Here is a 24004-nt window from a genome sequence, read left to right as displayed (position 1 = left end):
GTAAGAAGCAATGCATATCTGTTTGGTGTCAATTCTTTGGAGGACTTAAGGTGATTTGATTGAGCATTTGAACAGATAGTAGAACAAGCTATGATTCCTTTTAGCACATGAACCAGACTGGATTTAGCTGCCAAAGTTGGATGTTGAGCCCTTAGACTATATGGGTGACTACCACAAAGAGACTAAGATTTAGCTTATACTAATCAAGAATTACTAACTAATATCACACGCATGAACAATTTCGATTCTGGTGCTAGGTTTCAAAGCCTAGCCAAGATGCTGGCCCCAGTATGGGCTTGTATCAAGTTCAGTTGCCTGAGTTGGTTTTAGCATGATTAAAGTATGTCTTAGAATATAAATCACCTCTCGTGGACTATGCATAAATAAAGAGTCCAGCTATAGTTCTTCTTCCCATCAATATGCTTTTACAATCAGAACCAAACAGAAAACAGAACTTCCTTTTGGACACTGGCAATTGGCTTCCAGGCTCAGAAAGAATCAATAGCTATGCAGGATCCGAGCTACTGATGAGTACGTGCCGAGTGCTGCACCAACCATGCCTAATCCAATGATCATGATACTTAGAATGACCTGATTACCAAGAAACAAACGGAACAAATATAATAAATGGCCAAATAAAAGAATGCATAACTTAAGCAGATTGATTTGCGTGTGGGTGTGGGTGTGCGCGTGTGTCGGCGTGCACGTGTGTCGGCGTGCACGTGTGTTTCTGTGTGCACGTGTGTGTCTGTGTGTGTGTGTGTGTGTGTGTGTGTAACCGATGCTGCATGTTTTAGTGAACCTGAAAAGTTGTAGCATTCTTCTGTGCAATCTTCAAGAAACAGAGCGGAGGCAAGATGACTGCCTGTCACAAACATACATTATCAGATGAACGGTTACCAGTCATTGGTGATCAGAAAAGTTAGAAAAATATGTGGGCCTAGAAGTGTATCCCATATTATAAGATGCACAATGACGGCTTCATGATTATTACCACAAGTACACTGAGAAGAGAGCCAATTAAAGCCATCACTAGACCTGCAAGTGTAACCCAATGAGAAAGAAAACCACTAGCTCAGATCATAGATGATAAAGTAGCTAGAATAACATAAAGAATACTGACTAGAATCATGTAGAGTATGCTAAAACAATCATTGGATTGATTTTTATATACCAATACTGTTTTTCGACTAACTATTGCATTACTTACAGATTGTTAGCATTGTCACAGAACAAAACTAACTTATTCACTCTGTACTCAATGTACTATATGCAAGCTCCTCCTCTAGTTATGACACTGCTTTATCTATTGCAGGAGCATGTGGAATAGCTTGTGGATCTTTAGAATGCACAGAAATGAACAAAGTTTTCTGAAACTTCCTATCAGAACTCAGAAACGTATCATATGCATTAACTTGCACAAGGTTCGAGTCATTCTGGATTACCTAGGTTCATGAGAATAAGCTAAAAGAATAAATCTCTGAAAGTCAGAGAATTAACCATTTCATCATGTTTCCTAAGATTGACCCACCTGTGAAAATGTCTTGAAAGAGATAACATACATAAGAACCGGGGGCGTAGCTAGGATTCATGCGAGGGGGGCAAATAGGGGTGTAGAAAAAAAATTGTGTGATAGTCGGGGGTTCGGGGGCAGTGCCCCCGAAATTTTTTTTTGAGTTAAAATAAAAAATGGCTACAATTATTAATAAAAATCTATTTCATATGGACAAATCAAACTATTTGCTGCAGTCAGGGTTGGGCTAAAAAATGGATAAAAATCTATTTCATATGGAATCAGGGCTGGGCTAGGACTGGGCTTTTAAAAAAAAAAATTAACTGTTTCGGGAGGCAGGACTGGGCTACAGCCCAGTCCTGCCCCCCCCTAGCTACGCCTCTGATAAGAACACTAAGTTCTTAGTGAGAAACACGTGCACAAAGGCACAATAAGAACACTTAGAACAAATGTGCACAAAGGCACAACACATCACAAATGCACAAAGGCATAAATAATATTAATCTTTATTGAAATAGTGAGAGAGATTTTGCTAAAAAGCTTAAAAGATACAAAGGGGTTTACCCCTATTTATAATATGAAAGAGGCCTTGGAGGGGCTCCACTCATAGATGTTGGAGCCCCTCCAATGGTCACATTTGTGACCGTTGGAGGGGCCCAACCTCTATGATGTGGGCCCCCAAGGCTAGAAATAATAAAACAAAAAGGAAAAAGAAAAACTAAAAAACAAAAAATAAATTACAGTCATATTAAAAAAGATGAATATGCGTAAAAGGTAAAAAGACAGATTTACCCTTATCGGGTTTACCCTTACTATATATATATATAATTTACATTTTAACATCCCCCCTCAAATTTATGGTGTGATGACCGAAAGTTTGCCAAGAAGAAAATTGAATCTGGGGGAACATAGTGCCTTAATAAAGAAGTCAGTCAGTTGATATTCTGATGTTACATAAGGGGGATCAATGACTTTCTTCAGGTATTCTTCTCTAACATAATGGCAATCCATTTTGATATGCTTCATTCGCTCATGAAATGTGTGATTCTTGACAATATATATTGCACTTTTATTGTCACAGCACAACTTTGTAGGCCCTTAAACACGAACCCCCATATCTTCTAGCAACTGCCGAATCCAAACAATTTTCATGATTATAGTTGTCATGGCTCGGTACTCAGCCTCAATAGAAGACAGAGACACCTTCTGTTATTTTTTGCATCTCCAAAAAACCAATGATTCACCTAAAAACACATAAAAACTAATGGTGAAGTGACGGTTATTTGGGTCACCTCCCCAATCAGAGTCAATATAAGCAATTAAATTTAACTCAGAAGATGAATATATAAATACTTCCTTATTTATGAACCCTTTCACATATCTGATAATCCAAAAAACAACATTCATATGAACTGATGTAGGAGCATGTTGAAATTGACTTGCAACATGCACTGCATGAGATATATCTGGCCTGGTGATGCTAAGATACATCAATGAACCAACGAGTTGCCTATAAGGAGTAGGATTTTCTAGAGGAATTTCATCATCAATCTTCATCTTTGTCCCTACTATTTCAGGAGTTTCATAAGTTTTGTCATCTGAAATGCCTGATCTATCAATGACCTCGCAAGCAAATTTAGTTTGGGACAAAAAATAAACCCTGTGAGAATGGGCAACTTCAATGCCCAAAAAATATGTCAGAAAACCTAAGTTCGACATTTCAAATTTTTCCGTTAGAGTAGACTTGATACTCTTGATTCCTACAGCATCATCACCTGTGATCAACATATCATCAACATATAATAACAAAATTGCAATACCTACATCAGAGTTCTTGACAAATAGAGCAGTATCAGTGTAAAAAATCATTTCTACTATTATACTGGTAAATCGATCATATCAAGCCTTATGAGCTTGTTTCAAACCATAGAGGGCTTTTCGTAGGCGAAAGACCTTGCCTTTAGACACATTCATACCCGGATGGGCATCCATATAAACTTCTTCATATAGATCTTCATTTAAGAAAGCATTTTTAACATCCATTTGATATATGTTTCATTTTTAATAGATGCAATTGTAATTAGGCATCTAACAGTAACCATTCGCGCAACCAGGGCAAAAGTTTCATCGTAATCAATACCATATTTTTTACTATACCCCTTGGCGATAAAACGAGCTTTATATCTCTCAAGAGACCCGTCACTCTTAGTTTTAACTTTGAAAACCCACCTACATCATATAGTTTTCTTTCCTTTTGGCAAATCTTGGAATTCCCAAGTTTTGGCTTTCCTAAGGGCTCTAAGTTTATTATCCATTACATCCCTCCATTCTAACATTTTCTTAGCTTCTTCAAAACTTTTAGGTTTTACATATGAATGAATGACACTAAGACATGCTCTATATTTAGGTGAAAAGGATTCATAGGAAATAAATCTAGAAGGGTTTCTTCTAGTTCTCTCGGTTCTACGAGGATTATTTATTAAGGAAGGTTCATTAGATTCACTATATTTTTCAATTGAACTTCTAAAATTGTTTCTATCTCTATGTGTATAGATGATAGAGTCATTAGACGTTCTTTCTTCTATAGGATGATCAATAGATTGATAAGAATAGTTGTTATTTTCATCTATATTTTCATTATCACTAGAATCATTATATACGAGTTCATCATCGCTAGAAATATCATCATCTCTAGATAGTAACTCGAACAAGAAAGAGTAATCTATATTCTCTTTATGAGTTTCACATTCTTTAAAACTACTAACATTTTCTAAGAAAGTCACATTCCTAAAAACATATAGTTTATCATTCTTAACATTATAGCATCTAAAACTTTTTTGAGTTTCAAAATATCCAAGAAATGCACAAAGAATAGCTTTTGGTGAGAGTTTGTCATTTTTATCGGTAAGTACAAAATATTTGCATCCAAAGATTCTCAATCTATTGTAATCGGGTTCCTTTTGGTACAATATTTCAAAAGGTAAAATTTTATTTAGATTTTTTGAAGGAAGGCGATTTATGAAAAAAAACGGAGGCAAGAGTCGTCCCAGCACAAAATCTTTTAGAAATGTTTTGAGAAATAAGCAAAGTTCTAGTTGTTTCAATAATATGCCTATGTTTCATTTCGGCTAGACCATTTTGTTGAGGTATTTTTGGACAAGATCTTTGATGAACTATTCCATGATTTTCAAGATAATTTTTAAAATCATTTGAAAGATACTCTCCTCCGGAATCGATCCTAAGAATCTTTAAGTTACTATTAAATTGATTTTCAATCATCATATGATATGTCTTAAACGATGCAAAAACCTCATGTTTATGCTTAAGGAAATATATCCAACAAAATCTAGAATAATCATCCACAAAAATCACATAGTATGCAAATCCTCCTTTAGATATAACGAATGTCGGTCCCCATACATCCAAGTGCACAAGCTCAAAGGGTTTGTTTGTAAACATAAATCTTTGTTCAAAAGACAAGCTTCTAATTTTTTCAAGAATGCAATCATTACAAGTGAAGTTACTTTTACAAAGATTCCTAGCAAAATGCAAATAAGAAAGCTTGACGATATTAGGATGTCCAAGTCTTTTATGCCAAACATTTATATCTTTATGTTGGACGATATTACAAAAACAATTTTTTGGAATTTGTAGAAACTCCATATAGTAGAGATCTTCTTTTCTAGAGCCTTCCCCAATCAACTTTCCGGACTAGCGATCATGTACTCAACATTTATTTGATGAGAACTTAATATCATAACCATGGTCCGAGAGTTGAGAAACTGAAAGCAAATTTAAATTTAATTTTGGTATAAATCTAACTTTTGGAATAAAGAAATCTTGTTTTTCAAAGTTTCCACCTCCATTGATTTCAAGAGAAGTGCCATTAGCGGTTCAAACAAACAATAGAAAAACATTTTTTATATATTCAGAAAGTGCACAAAAATTGAGTCATATGAAAAAAGGCACCCAAATCTAAGAGCCAAGAGGTCTTACCGGGAGGAGATGACATAGCGGCATCTTTGAGTAAGGGTTGAAAAGCCTCCATGATTTGATTTAAAGACAATGCCCTATTGTAGGAGGTAGGTAGATTCTCCTCTTTTTGTGGTTGAAACGTGGTAGACATAGCCACCTTCTTTTTCCACTTAGGACAAACCGGCTTAATATGTTCTGGTTCTTTACAAAAGTGACATTATTTTTCCATACTCCCTTCCTTGATTCCATCTTCTATTTTGTCCTTCTTTCCTTACTCTTTGATTTTGATCCTTGTTAAAATGAGGAGGTTTATATGATTTTAAATTGCTTCCGGGCCTAGAGACGGCATAAGCTCTTTCATTTTCATCTTTATTTGAAGGCATAGCAAAAACACTTGGGTTTGATTTACTCATTTCCAAACGAGTCTCTTCTCCACTTAATTTGATAATAACATTTTCAAGAGGGGGAAAAGTAAAGGATGATAGGAGAGAAGATCTTATTTGTTTGAATTGGGGTCTAAGCCTATTCAAAAAATTAAAGAACCGATCTTCTTCCAATTGTTTGTGGTGAAGCTCAATGGATTCTCCACTCCACTTTAGTTCAAGCATAGCAAGCTCATCCCAAATGGAAGACAATTCGGCGAAATATTCTCTAATGTTCATTTCGCCTTGTTGGAGAGTCAAAGCTCTCTTTTGGAGATAATACTTGTGGGATAAGTCTCTTAAGGTATACATTTTTTCAAGATATTCCCACACTTGAGATGATCTTTTAAATTTTAAAATATTTGCATTTATTCTAGTCTCAACCGAAGAAAAAAACCATGATAGGATTTTGTAATTTTTCATCTCCCATTCTTCACGCTTTTTGCTATATTCTTCAAGTGCTTTAGATCTTTCTTCTCCACCAAGAATTTTTATTTTCCCCTTTTCAACCATCGTAATTTTTTGCTCCGGTTTCAGTATTGAACCTTGGATATACCCCCATAGTCTCTTACCTTTGATGTGAGCTTCCATATTACCAGCCCAAACATGATAGTTTGACCCATTGAGTTTGAAACCAAGAGAAAAGTGGGGATCTTTTTCCGCCATATGAGAAACTTTTATAAGAGACTTCAAGAGTAGAAGTACTTACCGTAACGAGTCTTTAAAGCTTACTTGATGTGGTGTGCTTCACTAGAAATGAGTTGTAGAAGCTCTCTACGCCAAAATGCAAGGATGAAGAACAAGCACGTTTTTCAAGGTAGTCACCGAGATGAGGTAAATCACTAACTATTCTTTTAGAGACCTTGCTCTGATACCATGTGAAAATGTCTTCAAAGAGACAACATACATAAGAATACTAAGTTCTTAATGAGAAACACGTGCACAAAGGCACAATAAGAACATTTAGAACAAATGTGCACAAAGGCACAACACATTCAAGAGATCACAAATGCACAAAGGCATAAAGAATATAATCTTTATTGAAATAGTGAGAGAGCTTTTGCTAAAAAGCTTAAAAGATACAAAGGGGTTCACCCCTATTTATAATATGAGAGAGGCCTTGGAGGGGCTCCACTCATAGACGTTGGAGCCCCTCCAATGGTCACATTTGTGACCGTTGGAGGGGCCCAACGTCTATGATGTGGGCCCCCCAAGGCTAGAAATAATAAAACAGAAAAGAAAAAACAAAAAATAAAAAACAAAAAATAAATTACAATCATATTCAAAAAGATGAATATGCGTAAAAGGTGAAAGGACAGATTTACCCTTATTGGGTTTACCCTTATAATATATATATCTATATTTATATGTATATAGATACATATACATATAATATATATATATATGTATCTCTCTCTCTCTATATATATATATATATATGTATAGGTATATATGGTTTACATTTTAACAAGTTTACATTTTAACACCACCATTCTAGCAGATGTTGCGAACAAGAGTTTGCATTCATGCTCAATAGATTTCATATGCTTTCATAATTTCATTGCTTCACGCACTCTAGACACAACACAAAGTCATTAACTTCAATTAATTGTCAGTGGCCCAAAACTATAGCAGGTTCTCAAGGATGTAATGCTTATGGAAGATTCATTCACTTTTCCCTTGCAAAAAGAAATAATTTTTCCCATCTGTTTATACTTTGCAAACATACAAAGTCAGTACATACTATTTATCATAAAAAGTGTGATAAGGTACATGTTCCTTTCTTCTGCATTGTTTGTTTATCAATAAACATATTCCTTCTTCATTCAATGTTTATTAATATTACCCTTTGTCTTTTGGAACTGGCTTATCTCTCGGCAACTCTCAACATGCTGTGATTTTGAGACCCAGATGAAGGGACTGTGAAAATCTCTATAAAAAGAGACTTTGTGTATAAACACAATGCTAGAAACACGAAGTGTGCACAAAGGAGAACTCTCACAAGTGCACAAAGGCACGGATACACATGCACAAAAGCATAAAAAATATCAACTTCAATATATTGGGTCCCAAAAGGGGATTTGCAAAAACATAAAAAAGCTAAAGGGGATCACCCCTATTTATAATGCATTGGAGACATGGGGGGGGGGCTCCAACATGTGTATTGAGGGCCCCTTCATGTCACATCAGTCAAAAAAGTAAAAAAATACAAAAAAGAAATTGAAAATAAAAAAGTACAATCATCTTCTCAAGTGAGAATATGCGTAAAATACGTGAATTTACATAAATACCCTTATCGGGTTTGATATATATATATATATATATATATATATATATATATATATATATATATATATATATATATATATATTTCTATATATATAAAAGAGACTACATTTTAACACCCCCCCCCTCAAACTTAGAGTGCCACAACCGAAAGTTTGCCAAGAAGGAAGTTAAATTTTGGAGAGCACAACGCCTTGGTGAAGAAGTCTGCCAGTTGATATTTTGATGTAACATAAGGAAGGTCAATGGTTCTTCTTAAATATTCCTCACGAACATAGTGGCAATCCATCTCGATATGCTTCGTGCGTTCATGAAATGTGTGATTTTTGGCAATGTAGATTGCACTTTTATTATCACAACATAATTTTGTAGGCCTTAAAACTTGAATATTCATATCTTCCAACAAACTGCAAATCCAAACAATCTCCATGGTGGTAGATGCCATGGCTCTATACTCAGCGTCGGTGGATGAAAGCGATACTTTCTGTTGCTTCTTGCATCTCCAAGAAATTAATGATTCTCCAAAAAAATACAAAAACCAGTGATAGAGTGACGGTTATTTGGGTCACCTCCCCAATCAGAGTCAGTATAAGCAATTAAACTTAATTAAGAAGAAGAAGATAGAAATACTCCCTTGTTTATTGTACCCTTTATATATTTGATGATGCTAAGAATGACGCTCATATGAACTGTAGTAGGTGCATCTTGAAATTGGCTAGCAACATGTACTCATGAGAAATATGAGGCCTAGTAATGTTGAGATATGTTAGGGATCCAACCAATTGCCTGTAAGGTGTGGGATCTTTTAGAAAAATCCCATCATCAATCTTCATCTTCGAACTCACTATTTCAGGAGTTTCACAGACCTTGTCATCTGTGATTCCTAATCTGTCAAGAATCTCACAAACAAGTTTAGTTTGAGACAGAAAGTAACCTCTGTGAGAATAAGCAACTTCAATTCCCAAAAAATATGTAAAAAATCCTAAGTCTGACATTTCAAATTTTGAAGTCAAGATAGATTTAATACTTTTGATTCCTTTAGTATCATCGCTTGTTATCAACATATCATCAACATATAACAGTAATATAACAATTCTTGCATCAAATTTCTTAACAAACAATGCAGTGTCAGTATAGCATGAAGAGAAACCATTTTCAGTCATTACATTATTAAACCTATTGTGCCAAGCTTTGGGAGCTTGTTTCAAGCCATAAAGAACTTTACGAAGACAAAGAACTCTATTTTTAGGAATTTCCATACTAGGTGAAGCATCCATGTAGACTTCTTCATTAAGATCACCATTTTAAAAGGCATTTTTGACATCCATTTGATAAATATTCTATTTTCTAATGAAAGCAATGGTGATGAGACATCTGACAGTAACCATACGAGCTACTGGAGCAAATGTCTCTTTATAGTCAATCTTGTATTCTTGACTATACCCTTTAGCTACTAGACGAGCTTTATACCTATCAAGATATCCATCACTCTTGGTTTTGACTTTGAACACCCATCGGCATCCTATAGTTTTTTTTCCACTGGGAAGCGTTTGAAATTCCCAAGTGTTGGCTTTGCTAAGCGCTTTGATTTCACTCTCCATGGCTTCTCTCCATTCAATACATAGTTTGGCATCTTAAAAAAAAATTGGTTCAAAATATGAGTGAATGGCACTTAAGCAAGCCCGATATTTAGGAGAAAAAGAATCAAAGGATACGAATCTAGAGGGAGTTCTTCTAGTTCTTTCGGTTCTTCTAGGGTTTGAATCATGTGTGAAGATAGATTCGCTAGGTTCACTATATTGCTCAATAGCACTTCTAAAGGTGCGTTTATCTCTATGAGTATAGGTGATAGGGTCTCTAGTTATATTTTCTTCTTGAGAGGTAGTAGGGTTAGAATTATTGTTGATTTCAACCACTTCATTGTCATTGTTATATGTTGATTCATCATCACTAGAGATATCATCTTTAGATAATAAATAAAAAAGAAAAGAATAGTCGGCATTTTCTAAATGAGATTCATTCTTTTCAAAATCACTATCATTTTCCAAAAAGGTTACATTCCTTTAGATATATAACTTATCATTCTTAGTATCATAACATCGAAATCTTTTTTGGGTTTCAGAATAGCCAAGAAAAACACAAGGAATGGCTTTTGGTGAGAGTTTATCATTTTTATCTGTAAGGACAAAGCACTTACAACCAAAAACTCTCAATCTATTATAATCGGGTTCTTTTTCATATAGAGTCTCAAAAGGAGAGATTTTATCTAAATTTTTGGATGGAAGACGATTAATAAGATAAACGGAAGCAAGAGCCGCCTCGGCCCAAATTTTTTTTGGAATACTTTAAGAAATAAGAAGGGTTCTAGTGGTTTCAATGATATGCCTATGCTTCCTTTCGTCCAAACCATTTTGTTGTGGGGTTTTAGGACACGATCTTTGATGGACAATACCATAGTCTTCAAGATATTTCTTAAATTCATTAAAGAGATATTTACCTTCGGAATCGGTCCTAAATATCTTTAAATTACTATTAAATTGATTTTTGATCATCATATGATATGATTTAAAGCATGAAAAAACTTCATGCTTATGTTTGAGAAAATATATCCAACAATATCGTGAAAAATCATCCACAAAAATCACATAATAGGCAAAACCTCCCTTGGATATGACGGGTGCCGGTCCCCAAACATCCGAATGAATCATTTCAAAAGGTTTAGTGGTAAACATAGATCTTTGTTCAAAATGCATACTTCTCATTTTTCCAAGAATGCAATCATTAAAAGAGAAAGTACTTTTACAAAGATTTTTAACAAAGTCCAAATAAGACAACTTGGTGATGTTGGGATGACCAAGTCTTTTGTGCCAAACATTAATGTCATTATATTGGGCCACATTACAAAATGGAGTTTTAGGAATTTGAAGAGAGTCCACATAGTATAAGTCTCCATTCCTAGAGCCTTCCCCAATCAACCTTCCGAACCGGTGATCCTGTATTAAACATTTATTATATGAGAATTGAATGTCACACCCAAAGTCCGAGAGTTGAAAGACGGAAAGTAAGTTTAAATTCAATTTTGGTATAAATCTAATTTTAGGAACAAAGAAGTTTTGGGTTTTAAAATTTCCAATTCCCTTAATTTCAAGAGAAGTGTCTGTTAAAATGTAAATTGTAATATATATATATATATATTATTTAATATTATTATATTTTCTTTTATTATTTTCTTTTTCTATTTTTCTTTATTTTCTTTTTTAGCATCTAGTTCAATAGAAACTAGATATTTGATCCAGTCAAGTTCCTGTTGGAACTTGACTGTGCAAATAGTTGTTGGACTGTAGTCCAACAGCTATAATAAATGTTGTTGGACTATAGTCCAACAGCTATAATAATAAATACTGTTGGACTGTAGTCCAACAGCTATATTAAGAGACGTTGGAATCCAACGTCTCTTTTGGAGAGCTCAAAATGAGCTCTCCTCTCTCTTCCATTTTTTTGTATATATAGGGGTGAACCCCTTCAATGTAAACCATCTATGCTTCTTAAGCATTTTGTTCATGAATAAAGTATTATTTATTTTTCAAGTGTTCTTCCTTTTATACCCTTTCAAGGGTCATGCTTGTAGTGTCTCCAATAGACACTTGTTTGTGAGTTATTTGTGCATTTATTGAAGACCACCATTTCATTACATGGTATCAGAGCTACGAAATCCTTAGATCTTGAAGTGCTTCTGCCTCGATTTCCGTGCCACATTTACAAAAGGTGTTTCATCACCTTGTTCTTGGCTCAAGAAGATTTGTTTGAAGAAAGGCGAACTTGTGCTACAAAAAATTTTGGTTTTGTATCCTCTCTTATTCCTTTGTCTACTTTTTTTCTTTTCTTTTTATTTTTCTCTCTCTCTCCTCCTATTTATTCCTCTCTTACTCTTGTAAAAGATGGATGACAATGATAAGATCACCATCATTCCTATGAAGCTAAATGATACTAACTATGTAATGTGGGCTTCGATTATGAAGCACCACATTTGGGGAAAAGGTTTATGGGGTATAGTGGATGGTTCCGATTTGGAACCTAAACTATCTCTTACCAAGAAAGAGGGTGATAAAGAGGTTCCACTAACGGAAGAAGAGAAGAGTAAGGCGTTAGCCACTTATGAAAAGAAATGGAAAGAATGGAGGATAGGGCATGCAAAAATTATGTCATGGCTCATCAATAGCATAGACATTAAAAAATGCTCTAGTCTAGCTAAGTTTGAGCATGCCGATAAGGCTTGGGAATACCTCAAAAACATGTATTCCCTTAAAGATATTGCACATGTATGCAATTTACAAGATAAAGTTCGGACAATGACTCAAAAAGATAAAACTATTCGAGAATATTATAATGAGTTGTCCGAACTTTGGCAAGAGTTGGCTCTTCTTGAGCCCAAATGGCATTGTGCCGAAGACATCGAGCTTCGCCAAAAGCAACTCGATATGGAACATTTCTATCAATTTGTGAATGGTCTAAGGCCGGAGTTTGAATCCACCAAATCGGCCCTTTTACATCGTGGAAAAATTCCTTCTATTGTTGATACTATAGAAGAGCTCACTATGGAGGAAAATAGACTTAGAAAAAGTACTCCAAAAGTTGATGATGACTCCGTTTTAGCTGTATCTAGACCGGGGAATCATACTCGTACTTACAAGCCGTCTCATTTTGGAAGGCAAAACGGCGACTTTGATAAAAGAAAAGTTATTTGTCATCATTGTCATGAACCGAGGCACTATAGGCCTCAATGTCCAAAGTTAAAAAGAAGAGAAGAAAAAAGAGTTGCATCTGTTGAATCTGAGTCAAAAGATCAAGATGCACCTGTGTCTATGGCTCAACTGATGAAAATCCTTCAACCTCTTCTCAAAGGGGTATCCTCCTCAACCGAAGCCTCAACTGGAGCGGCAGTTGCATCTTTCTCCGGTCCAGGTAACTTTTCTTGGCTTTTAGATTCTGGTGCTTCTTTTCATATGACCCCAAATGTTAATAGTCTATCCGAATGTCTTAAAAATAACTCAAGTGTGTCAAAGGTTTTTACAGCCGATGGCACATCTCTTGAAGTAAAAGGAATAGGATGTTTTGAAAATCTTCAAAAATCCAAAAGATTTTTTATCCCAGAAGTTAGATATATCCCTAAACTTAATTTGAATCTCTTATCTGTCTCGCAAATATCTGATTATGGATGTAATATCTCCTTCTCTTCTCATGGTTGTTGGGTACAGGATCGCCAGTCAGGGAAGCTGATTGGGGAAGGCCATAGAGAAGGAGGACTTTATTACATGGACTTTTTGGAATTACCCAAGAATGCATTTTGTTATAATATTCAGAAATTAGAATTGGATTTATGGCACAAAAGGCTTGGCCATCCTCATATGTCTAAAATTCAATATTTTCCAAGTTTGGAAAAATTTTGTAATTCTGAAAATTTTTCTTGTAAAGACTGCATTCTTGGCAAAATGAAAAGGTTACCATTTCTTAGTAGAACTTTTGTTTCCTCACGACCACTTGAGTTAATACATTCGGATGTTTGGGGCCCCGCACCAGTTATTTCCAAAGGTGGTTATACATATTATGTCATTTTTGTTGATGACTTTTCTAGACATACTTGGATTTATTTTCTTAAACATAAATCTGATGTCTTTGCTAACTTCCAAATATTTCATAAAATGGTTAAAAATAAGTTTCAAAATGATATTTTTGTTTTTCGCACTGATTCAGGGGGAGAATTTATGTCCAACGAATTCAAAGACTATCTCAATTTACATGGTATTACACATCAAAGATCATGTCCACACACTCCACAACAGAATGGCCTAGCCGAACGCAAACATCGACACATTATGGAAACTACTAGGACATTGCTAATTGCAAATCAAGTTCGAAAAAGTTTTTGGGCTGAAGCGGTCCTAACTGCTACCTACCTCATTAATAGGATGCCATCTTCCTCATTAAAGAATACAACTCCAGATTATTCTAGATTAAGAGTCTTTGGATGCAAATGTTTTGTTTTCACCAACAGAAATGACAAACTCTCTCCTCGTGCAATTCCATGTGCCTTTTTAGGATATGCTGATAATCAAAAAGGCTACAGGTGTTTCGATTTTCAAAATGACAAATTATATGTGTCAAGAAATGTATCTTTTTTGGAAAAAGAAAGCTTCTTTGAATTTGAAAAATCCAAGGATGTCACTGAATACTCGTTTTTAATTGATCCAACTTCAAAATCCAATGAATGTGATGTTGGATGTGACCTTGACAATGATCAAAGTCCTATTGTTGTTGAAAATGATGATAATGAAGAGCAAATTCATAGGGATGTTAGTCTACAATATTCAAGACGTAGAGAGCAAAATCTTCCATGTGCATTACAAAAATACTCTGAAGTCTCACCTAGAAGAACGTCTAGAATCTCTAAACCTCCAGAAAAATTTGTGTCTTATGAATCTTTTTCACCCACGTATAGGGCCGCCATTACATTAAAACAATCATATGTTGAACCATCATCCTATTCTCAAGCAAAAAATCATATAGAATGGATAGAAGCCATGAAAATAGAATTGGATGCACTAGAAAAGGCCAATACTTGGACGATACAAGATATTCCTCCAGGTAAGAAACCTATAGGTTGTAGGTGGGTATACAAAGTCAAAACCAAAAGTGATGGGACTCGTTTAGTAGCAAAAGGATATGCCCAAGAGTATGGCATCGATTATGAAGAAACATTTGCTCCTGTGGCCCGTATGACCATTGTTAGAACTTTAATAGCCTTGGCCTCCATTAGAACATGGCCTATCTTTCAATTAGATGTCAAAAATGCTTTCCTGAATGGGAATCTCGTTGAAGAAGTATACATGGAAGCCCCACCTGGTATTAGTATCCCTAAGGGTAAAGCTCTTCGTATAGAAAAAGCTTTTTATGGTCTTAAACAGGCTCCAAAAGCCTGGTATGACCGATTTAGTCATGTTATGCTTGATATTGGTTTTCAACCTTGTTTAACTGACACTGCTTTGTTTGTTAAGAAATCTGATGCAGGCATCATTATTCTTCTTCTCTATGTGGACGATATGATCATCACTGGAGGCGACAAACAGGGAGTTGCAAATATCAAATCTCTTCTTAAAACTCACTTTGAAATGACTGACTTAGGTTTATTAAGATATTTTTTAGGCATTGAAGTTGCTTATTCCCCTCGGGGGTATTTGATATCTCAATCTAAATTTGCTCTTGATGTCGTTTCCAGGTCTGGAATTACAGATGATAAGAAAGTAGACACTCCAGAAGTTGTTAATGTTAAAATGAAAATTGATGATGGAGAACTTCTTGATGATCCTACTCCTTATAGACGGCTTGTTGGAGCTCTTTCTTATCTTTCCATTACTAGGCCAGATATAACTCATGCGGTTCATACAGTCAGTCAGTTTCAGCATGCTCCCACCTCCGTGCACATGGGAGCGATTTTGCGTATTATTAGATACTTAAAATCCTCTCTTTCACGAGGACTCTTCTTGTCTGCTTCATCTTCATTAAATTTAATTGCATATACTGATGCTGACTGGGGAGGTGATCCCAATAATAGACACTCAACTACTGGTTTTTGTGTGTTCCTAGGTGAAACCTTAATTTCGTGGAGGTGCAAGAAGCAACAGAAAGTCTCTCTTTCCTCCACCGAAGCTGAATACAGAGCCATGGCAACCACCACTATGGAGGTTGTTTGGCTCAGACGATTGTTAGAGGATATGGGAGCTAAAGCAACGCAAGCTTCAAAGATGTGCTGTGACAACAAAAGTGCGATCTACATTGCAAGCAACCGGACATTCCATGAGCGCACTAAACACATTGAGATGGACTGTCACTATGTCAGAGAGGAATACTTACATGGAACCATTGATCTGCCATATGTTACATCAGAATATCAATTAGCAGACTTCTTCACCAAGCCTCTCGCTGCTCCCAGATTTCACTTCCTCTTAGACAAACTTTCGCTCATTGTACTGTAAGTTTGAGGGGGAGTGTTAAAATGTAAACTGTAATATATATATATATTATTTAATATTATTATATTTTCTTTTATTATTTTCTTTTTCTATTTTTCTTTATTTTCTTTTTTAGCATCTAGTTTAATAGAAACTAGATATTTGATCCAGTCAAGTTCCTGTTGGAACTTGACTGTGCAAATAGTTGTTGGACTGTAGTCCAACAGCTATAATAAATGTTGTTGGACTATAGTCCAACAGCTATAATAATAAATACTGTTGGACTGTAGTCCAACAGCTATATTAAGAGACGTTGGAATCCAACGTCTCTTTTGGAGAGCTCAAAATGAGCTCTCCTCTCTCTTCCATTTTTTTGTATATATAGGGGTGAACCCCTTCAATGTAAACCATCTATGCTTCTTAAGCATTTTGTTCATGAATAAAGTATTATTTATTTTTCAAGTGTTCTTCCTTTTATACCCTTTCAAGGGTCATGCTTGTAGTGTCTCCAATAGACACTTGTTTGTGAGTTATTTGTGCATTTGTTGAAGACCACCATTTCATTACAGTGTCATCCGCGGTTGAAAAAAAAAGATGGTGACGAACTTTCAGAATATTCGAAAAGAGAGAAAATGTTTGAAGACATGAAATGAAGCACCCGAATCTAAAAGCCAAGAAGTTTTACTTGGAAGAGAAGGAGTAGACACGGCGGCACCGAAAATAGCTCCCTTAAGAAGAGGTTGAAGAGCTTCCATAATTTGATTTAGAGAGAGAGCTCCATTTGTAGATTCATCTTTTTGTGGTGGCCATTGCTAGTAATTTCTTTCATTTGGGACAAACCAATTTGATATGACCCAACTCTTCGCAAAAGTGACACACAATTTTGCTATAGTGCCTTCTTCCGCCTTGACAACCATTGGTTCCTTGATTTTGGCTTTTAAAATGAGGAGGTTTATATGTCCTCAAGTTGTTCCCGGGCCTAGAAACGACATTTTCTCCATCACACTCTTCTTGATTTGTGGGCATTACAAGAACACTTGGATTTTGATTGCTAATGCTCATACGAATTTCCTCTCCACTTAATTTTGTAATGACGTCTTCAAGAGAGGGAGAGGTGAAGGAGGATAAGAGAGAAGATCTAATTTGCTCAAACTCGGGCCTTAGCCCATTCAAAAAGTTGAAAAATCGATTTTCTTCTAGTTGTTTATGACGAAGCTCTATGGCTTCTCCACTCCACTTGGGTTCGAGCATAGCAAGCTCATCTCAAATGGAAGAGAGCTCGACAAAATACTACCTTATAGTCATCTCCCCTTGAAGAAGGGTTAGCGCCCTCTTTTGAAAGTGATACTTATGGGACAAGTCCCTAGAAGTGTACATCTTCTCAAAGTACTATCATGCTTGAGAAGCCTTTTTAAACTTTATAATATTGGTGTTAATTCTTGTCTCAACGGAGGAAAAAATCCATGACAAGATCTTGAAGTTCTTCATTTCTCACTCCTCATGTTTTCTACTATACTCCTCAAGAGCCTTAGTTCTTTCATCTCCCTCAAGAATTTTGATTTCGCCTTCTTTAATCAATGTAATTTTAGGCTCCGGTTCCGGAATTGAGCCTTTAACGTAACCCCAAAGCCCTTTTCCTTTAATATGGGCTTTCATATTTCCGGCCTATACGCGATAATTGAAGCCATTTAGCTTGAAACCAAGAAAAAAATGTCTTTTTCACCCATTAGAGAGGTAAGATGAGAGAAAAGGGGACGTACCACGATAAGATTTTGAATCTTACTTGTTGTAGTAATCTTCTAAAATATTGGATGAAGAGGAGTCTTTATGCCAATCACAAAAAGGTTGAAGGCATGCTTTTCGAGGCACTCAATATTGTGAAGAACAACACGAATTTCTTTCTCCAAGCGACCTTGCTTTGATACCATGTGAAAATCTCTATAAAACGAGACTTTGTATATAAACACAATGCTAGAAACACGAAGTGTGCACAAAGGCACAAAGGAGAACTATCACAAGTGCACAAAGGCACGGATACACATGCACAAAAGCATAAAAAATATCAACTTCAATATATTGGGTCCCAAAAGGGGCTTTACAAAAACATAAAAAAGCTAAAGGGGATCACCCCTATTTATAATGCATTGGAGACATGGGGGGGCTCCAATACATACGTTGGAGCCCCTCCAACGGTTAGAAATGTAACCGTTGGAGGGGGCTCCAACATGTGTATTGAGGACCCCCTCATGTCACATCAGTCCAAAAAGTAAAAAAATAAGAAAAAAAGTAAAAAGAAATTGAAAATGAAAAAAGTACAATCATATTCTCAAGTGAGAATATGCGTAAAATACGTGAATTTACATAAATACCCTTATCGGGTTTGATATATATATATAAAAGAGACTACATTTTAAGAGGGACATGCTAACCGTTCAGATCATATATTGTTCATAGTACATGAATACTATAATTCTTTGTTTTATCACAGGTTAGAATGCTTACTGATTCTCAGTCCTACACTTAATCTACATCTTTAGAAATTGCAAGCTGTGAGCCAACTTTTTCAGTGTATGCTTTGACTATTCTGAAGAAAACTTAGCATATGTAAGAGCATCTGCTGAACATACCAAAAAATGGTAGAAGGAATGCAGCAAAAACAGTTGAAACAACTAGTCCCGTCCGTATGAGAATGGAAAAAAGCAACTCATTTCGAGTCCCTACTGGAAGCAACTCCTCAAAACCCCTTGCCAAGGGAGTAAGAAGCAATGCATATCTGTTTTGTGTCAAGGAAGTAACTTCTGTACAAAAGCAGACACTGAAATTTTGAGATTTAGCACCAAAGAAGCATTTTATTTCATCTCAATAATCTATAGTTTTCCTTAGAAGTAGAAGGATACTTGGTAAAAGGATTAATCACCTAAAGAGAAAAAATAAAAAGAGGAAAGATTACCACAGGAAAAGTAAATTGTGATAACATGATTAGTTGCTAAGATATATATATATAACACAACTTCTGGAAAAGCATAGGTAGAGAAACCAAATAAGGTACTTACTGTTGTCCACAAGGCAACTTTTGAAGCAAAAGCATGCCTTGGCAAATTCAATGTTATTTGAGATAGTGTTCTCTGACCAAACATGAGATATCCGATTGCTGCAACAGCACCATATATAGCAGTGCACAAAAAGAAGCTGTGGAACAAATAGCCATTTCAGAAGAAATGTTGTGTGGAGGCACTATCAGTAATTTCTGATGTCACATGAATAATGTTTACCTACCAAACAACCAATGCCTTGTTGAATTTTGTTTTATCTGCCATTGATTGATATATATTAGGGAAAACTGTGTGCCCAGAATAGCAAAACCCATGCACCCCAATTGTGAATGGGAGGCCACTCCACTTGATAAACGAACTAGTCTGATGGAATCCTATACCATCAGTTGTACCCACAACAAACACTGAAAGGGATATTAAAATGGTTGCAAGAACACCACCAGCTGCATCATGCATATGAAGTGCCCAGATAAGAATGAAGATACACAATACTGTTAAAACTTTGTAGTTGCTCAATGTTCACAAGTATGAAAAAAGTGGGAGCATGAAAAATTTGACACTATGCAGCACCTGAAAGGTAAGATATAATTCTAAGATCTCTTAACCAAACTGTTGGAAGAATGATCAGACCAGTTAAAATTCCAAAAAAGTGCACAGAGTCGGCATGAATCCCAGCCCAATCAAGTGAAGCACTGGGAAATATCCTCGTCAGGTTGTCACCTTCCAAAATTATAAACTCTACGCAATATGACTGCATTATGGAATTAAAAAAAAAGGGAGAGAAAGCATTAAGGTCCGTATGATTTTGTCAAGAAAAAAGAAATGCTCAACCAAACAAGAATCATTATTCATAGCATACTTACATACAGCTCCATGTACAAAGCAATCTGTATGAAGAAAGGAACAGCTTTAGAAAACATGGCATATATATATTTAAAGATGAATTCTCTAAGTTTCTCAATAAAATTCAATTGATTTGACATAAGACAATTTTTTCCCCTTCAAAGGGAAACCTGGGATTGTACATATGAAGCTTCATCATGAGATGAGCATACTGAACTAAAAAGGATATTCCTTTTTTTTCAACTATATGCATAAATGTAGGAGACCGTAGTTGGGACAGAATATTTTACCTATTTCTGACAAAAGGTATTTTGCACTATGTTTATCTCTAATCTAGAAGGCTAAATAAAAAATATCAAACACAACCATCAAACTTCACAAACTGGCGTTAGTAATCCTGGAGAATAGAAGAATCCTACAAGGCTATAACAAGAAACTGAGAATAAGTCAAATTACTTACAGATATGAAAAGGCGCCCATATCTTCCATATGCAGCTTCTCCAATATCTGGGTAGCTCAAAATACCATTTCTGCTTTCCAAACAGCGCCTCATGAGGATGCCTGTATAGCAGCAGACTACTGCAAAGCAAACTAAGACAAGCAAACTTGCCCATCCAGCTTCTTTTATTGTAAATGGTGTAGAAAGAAGTCCAACACCCGCCATCACGTTAACAGCTGGTTACCCGTCCCCAGTTTAATGAAAGCAGCAGGAAAGAACAAAAAGAAGAGACATTTTCTCATTATTAGAAAGTCCAATTTCAAATGGTAATGAGCAATCTAAAAGCCTTATCAGCTAAACACATAGCTCCAGATATAACTCCAGGTTTCATATAAAATTGAAGCATTATATGATGTAGAAAATGATATGCCAGTAGCTTGTGAATGCTGATTAAATTGTTATACCATTAAAAACAGTCTGGGTGAAGCTACATCCATGAACACCATGTCCTTCTCCAGAGAACTGCATATCTAGGCATTGTGGCTCCTGGAAGACACTGCATTTTCTCAATGGTTTCTCCGAGTCTTGCCTCTCAATAATGTTTCCAGATAGCAAAGGCAATTTGGCTTCCAAATCATTGCCAACCGGTGCACTTTGATGGAAACTTGAATACCTAAGAATGGGACTGAGTTGAAGACGGCCAAATATTGGAGATGCAGTGATTGTATAAGAATCAGTTGATTCCCTGTTTGAAAAAGCAACTTCATTTAAACAAAGCAAACCAATATAACATCTGCATATCAGACTGTGTGGGGCACAACTAACATGAAATTTATATAATTAAAGCAAATGCATCCTACAGACAGGGGTAAGTAAAATATCTGCAATTCAAATTCATTACTAAGTACCAACATGGAGATCAGTAAACATGTCAACCCTTTTATAGGAAGTACGAATTGGTATATATCATGCAAGTGTTTTAATCATGCGCAGGGGAAATTTTGTCTAGAAAGCGAATACCATCACTGTCTTCTTTCCAGATCATACACAGCAAAAATCTTACCCAAACTGATCATGAATACCCATATCCATCTCTCCTAACAGCACTGCAGTCATCCCACTATATGTGCATAATATGGATAGCTGGATGGTTAAGTCACACTATCATAGCCAAGGGCTCTCAGGTTCAAATCTCATTGGGTTTATTCCCCAGTTTGCCTATCGAAAAAACAGGGGATATTCCCAAATGTGGTTGATACGCCTCCACCACCTAAAATTAAGCGCCACCCTTCTGATAGAACGCATTTACAAAATTGCAACCTGCTAGCTAGAATCATCTCTTCCACTCAGATAAATTTCATCCTGTCAGACAAGAAATTGCATATTCTCTGAACGAATTCAGATACCATCACCTCGAGCAAAGAATTCTCTGCTTCTGTTCAACCTAAACGGAAAATCCAAACTGTAATCCACCCTCCTTTCAAAATGTTGAAATTCAAACATTAATTTCAATAATGAAGTAGAAAAAGAATAACTCCGCTTCCACAAAAATGGCATCATAAATCCCTCCATCCCGATGTATAGGTCAAGGAGTTCGATCCCTCACTACTCAAGTACTCGATCTCTATTCTAACATCGGTCCTCTACTATGGAGTGGAGAAGAATCAACAGGCAATTCGAAAGAAATTGTAGAACTAGAGACACTACCCTATGCAAAATCAGACAATTTCCTGAATTATTATCATCGCAGCAAAAGAAAAAATAAATAAATAAAATCCGGCTTCGTCTCGATATATTTTCATTCGGCGAAGAAGCAAACTAACTGTGATTCAAAATCAGAGCCAACAATACCAAAACAGAAGAAGAAGAAGAGGAGGAGGTCAGAAAGCTGAACCGGTAACTCCGCGGCCATTGATTGGAGGAGAAGACAGAGGAAGGCGAAGGCTTCTCCTTCTTCTCCCAGGAATCTCCGTCATCGTCGTCATCCTCGCTCGTCTCCTGCATCTCGATGTCGGTCTCGTGCAGGGAACTCTTCTCGCTACGATCGTCTCGGTCCTCCTCTCCTCCGCTCTCCATGAACACCTCGCCGTCCTTCGCCTTCTCCATCCCTCCAACTCCAAAAAGGGGAAGAACCAACTGTCAGGAATCGGATTCCGAATCAGAATTTCGAGAATTTGTGCGGGATTTCGAGATAATTCCGGAATACACTCTCTTGAAAAGAGAACCGATGAAAGCGAGAGAGGGAGTGGGCGTAAGGAGAAGGACGGGTTTTCTCTTCTCAACGGGCGAAAGGATCTCGTTTTCAGCATGGCGCCAAATAAAAAAAAAATTGTAAAGAGAGAATTACGGATACGTACATCAGTTTTTTGTCAAGGACGCGAGTGGCCCTCTTATTAAGATCCCTGTTAATCGTTCTTCTTTTGACCTGGAATAAGTACAACGTTTGTCTGTTTCTATAACTTCGCTGTATTACAGAACCGTTCTTTTATAGAGAAGTTTACGGAAAGCTCTCGTGATAAAATTGTCATCCTATCTCATATTTTATGTCATATTGTAGATCACGATCTCAATTAGGTGAATACGTACATATCCCAGCACTAATGAGGAATGGCCTTGATCTTTTCAAGGGAGGCCTCTGTGATCTTGAGTGAAGAGATAAGCAGAAGACATTAGCAGAGAATTTGATCCAAACAGGCTTGGATAAACCAAAATGCCTGCCCAAGTTAAAGATGATGTCCGAACTTTTGAGGGCCATGATTCCATGGACCACACCTTTTAGATTTGTTTGGATATCTTACCACAATTAGTGCATTTTTTTTCAGTTTTAATTTGGTTTAGTTTTTCTTAGAACCTCAAAACTTTTAAATTCAAAAAAGTGGTAGTGTTTGGCTGCACTTCAAAACTTGGAAAAAAAAAATCCGGTTTTAAATCTATGCGTGTTTGCTTATTTGAAATCTCTCTCTCTCTCTCTCTCTCTCTCTCTCTCTCTCTCTCTCTCTCTCTCTCTCTCTCTCTCTCTCTCATATGCATGGAAATGCTTCATGCATGTGGGGCTGGATTCGTGCAAAAAGTTGCATCCAAACCTTATCGTTGGCATTGATTTAGAATAAAGAGTTAATAGACGCTTAGCTAATAGTCTGCATACATCAAGTTGATAGAGATCATTTTCTTGATATGCATTGACATTACGTATGATTTTCACATGCCAATCAACACATATTTTTAAAGATACATGAGGCCATCTGTGCTGTGTTGTGATAGGTGATGCAGCGGCATAGCATTGTCCTCATTCTTCCCAGGAGGAGGAAGAGCCAACCGGCCAGCTGGATAGATAACGTTCATGAAACCCCATGAAGAAGTTGTCTTTGTTGTTGCGTAATTGGTGGTGACATTATATTCTTCACAGCGTGGATGATATGATACTCTAATGTCGACAAGTTCTGATTCTAGCTGGCTACTGCTTTCCC

General features: G+C 36.2%; 1 protein-coding gene across 1 annotated transcript; it reads right to left on the bottom strand.

The window, feature by feature from the left end:
• Window positions 1-321: 321 nt before the first annotated feature.
• Window positions 322-22699, bottom strand: LOC149841780 (amino acid transporter AVT1A-like). The gene is made up of 12 exons (XM_089998691.1): window positions 22432-22699; window positions 21002-21282; window positions 20559-20773; window positions 20119-20142; window positions 19826-20006; window positions 19479-19698; window positions 19256-19391; window positions 19100-19119; window positions 18830-18975; window positions 995-1038; window positions 803-865; window positions 322-591 (listed from the first exon to the last, which is right to left on the bottom strand). The coding sequence occupies exons 1-12, from the start codon at window positions 22641-22643 to the stop codon at window positions 499-501; spliced, it is 1635 nt and encodes a 544-aa protein (XP_089854817.1). The 5' UTR covers window positions 22644-22699; the 3' UTR covers window positions 322-498.
• Window positions 22700-24004: the final 1305 nt, after the last annotated feature.

Source organism: Nuphar pumila, chromosome 3 (assembly GCF_984573655.1).
Source record: "Nuphar pumila chromosome 3, dmNupPumi1.hap1.1, whole genome shotgun sequence".
NCBI classification, from domain to species: Eukaryota; Viridiplantae; Streptophyta; class Magnoliopsida; order Nymphaeales; family Nymphaeaceae; genus Nuphar; species Nuphar pumila.
This window is presented reverse-complemented; position numbering and strand designations above follow the sequence as displayed.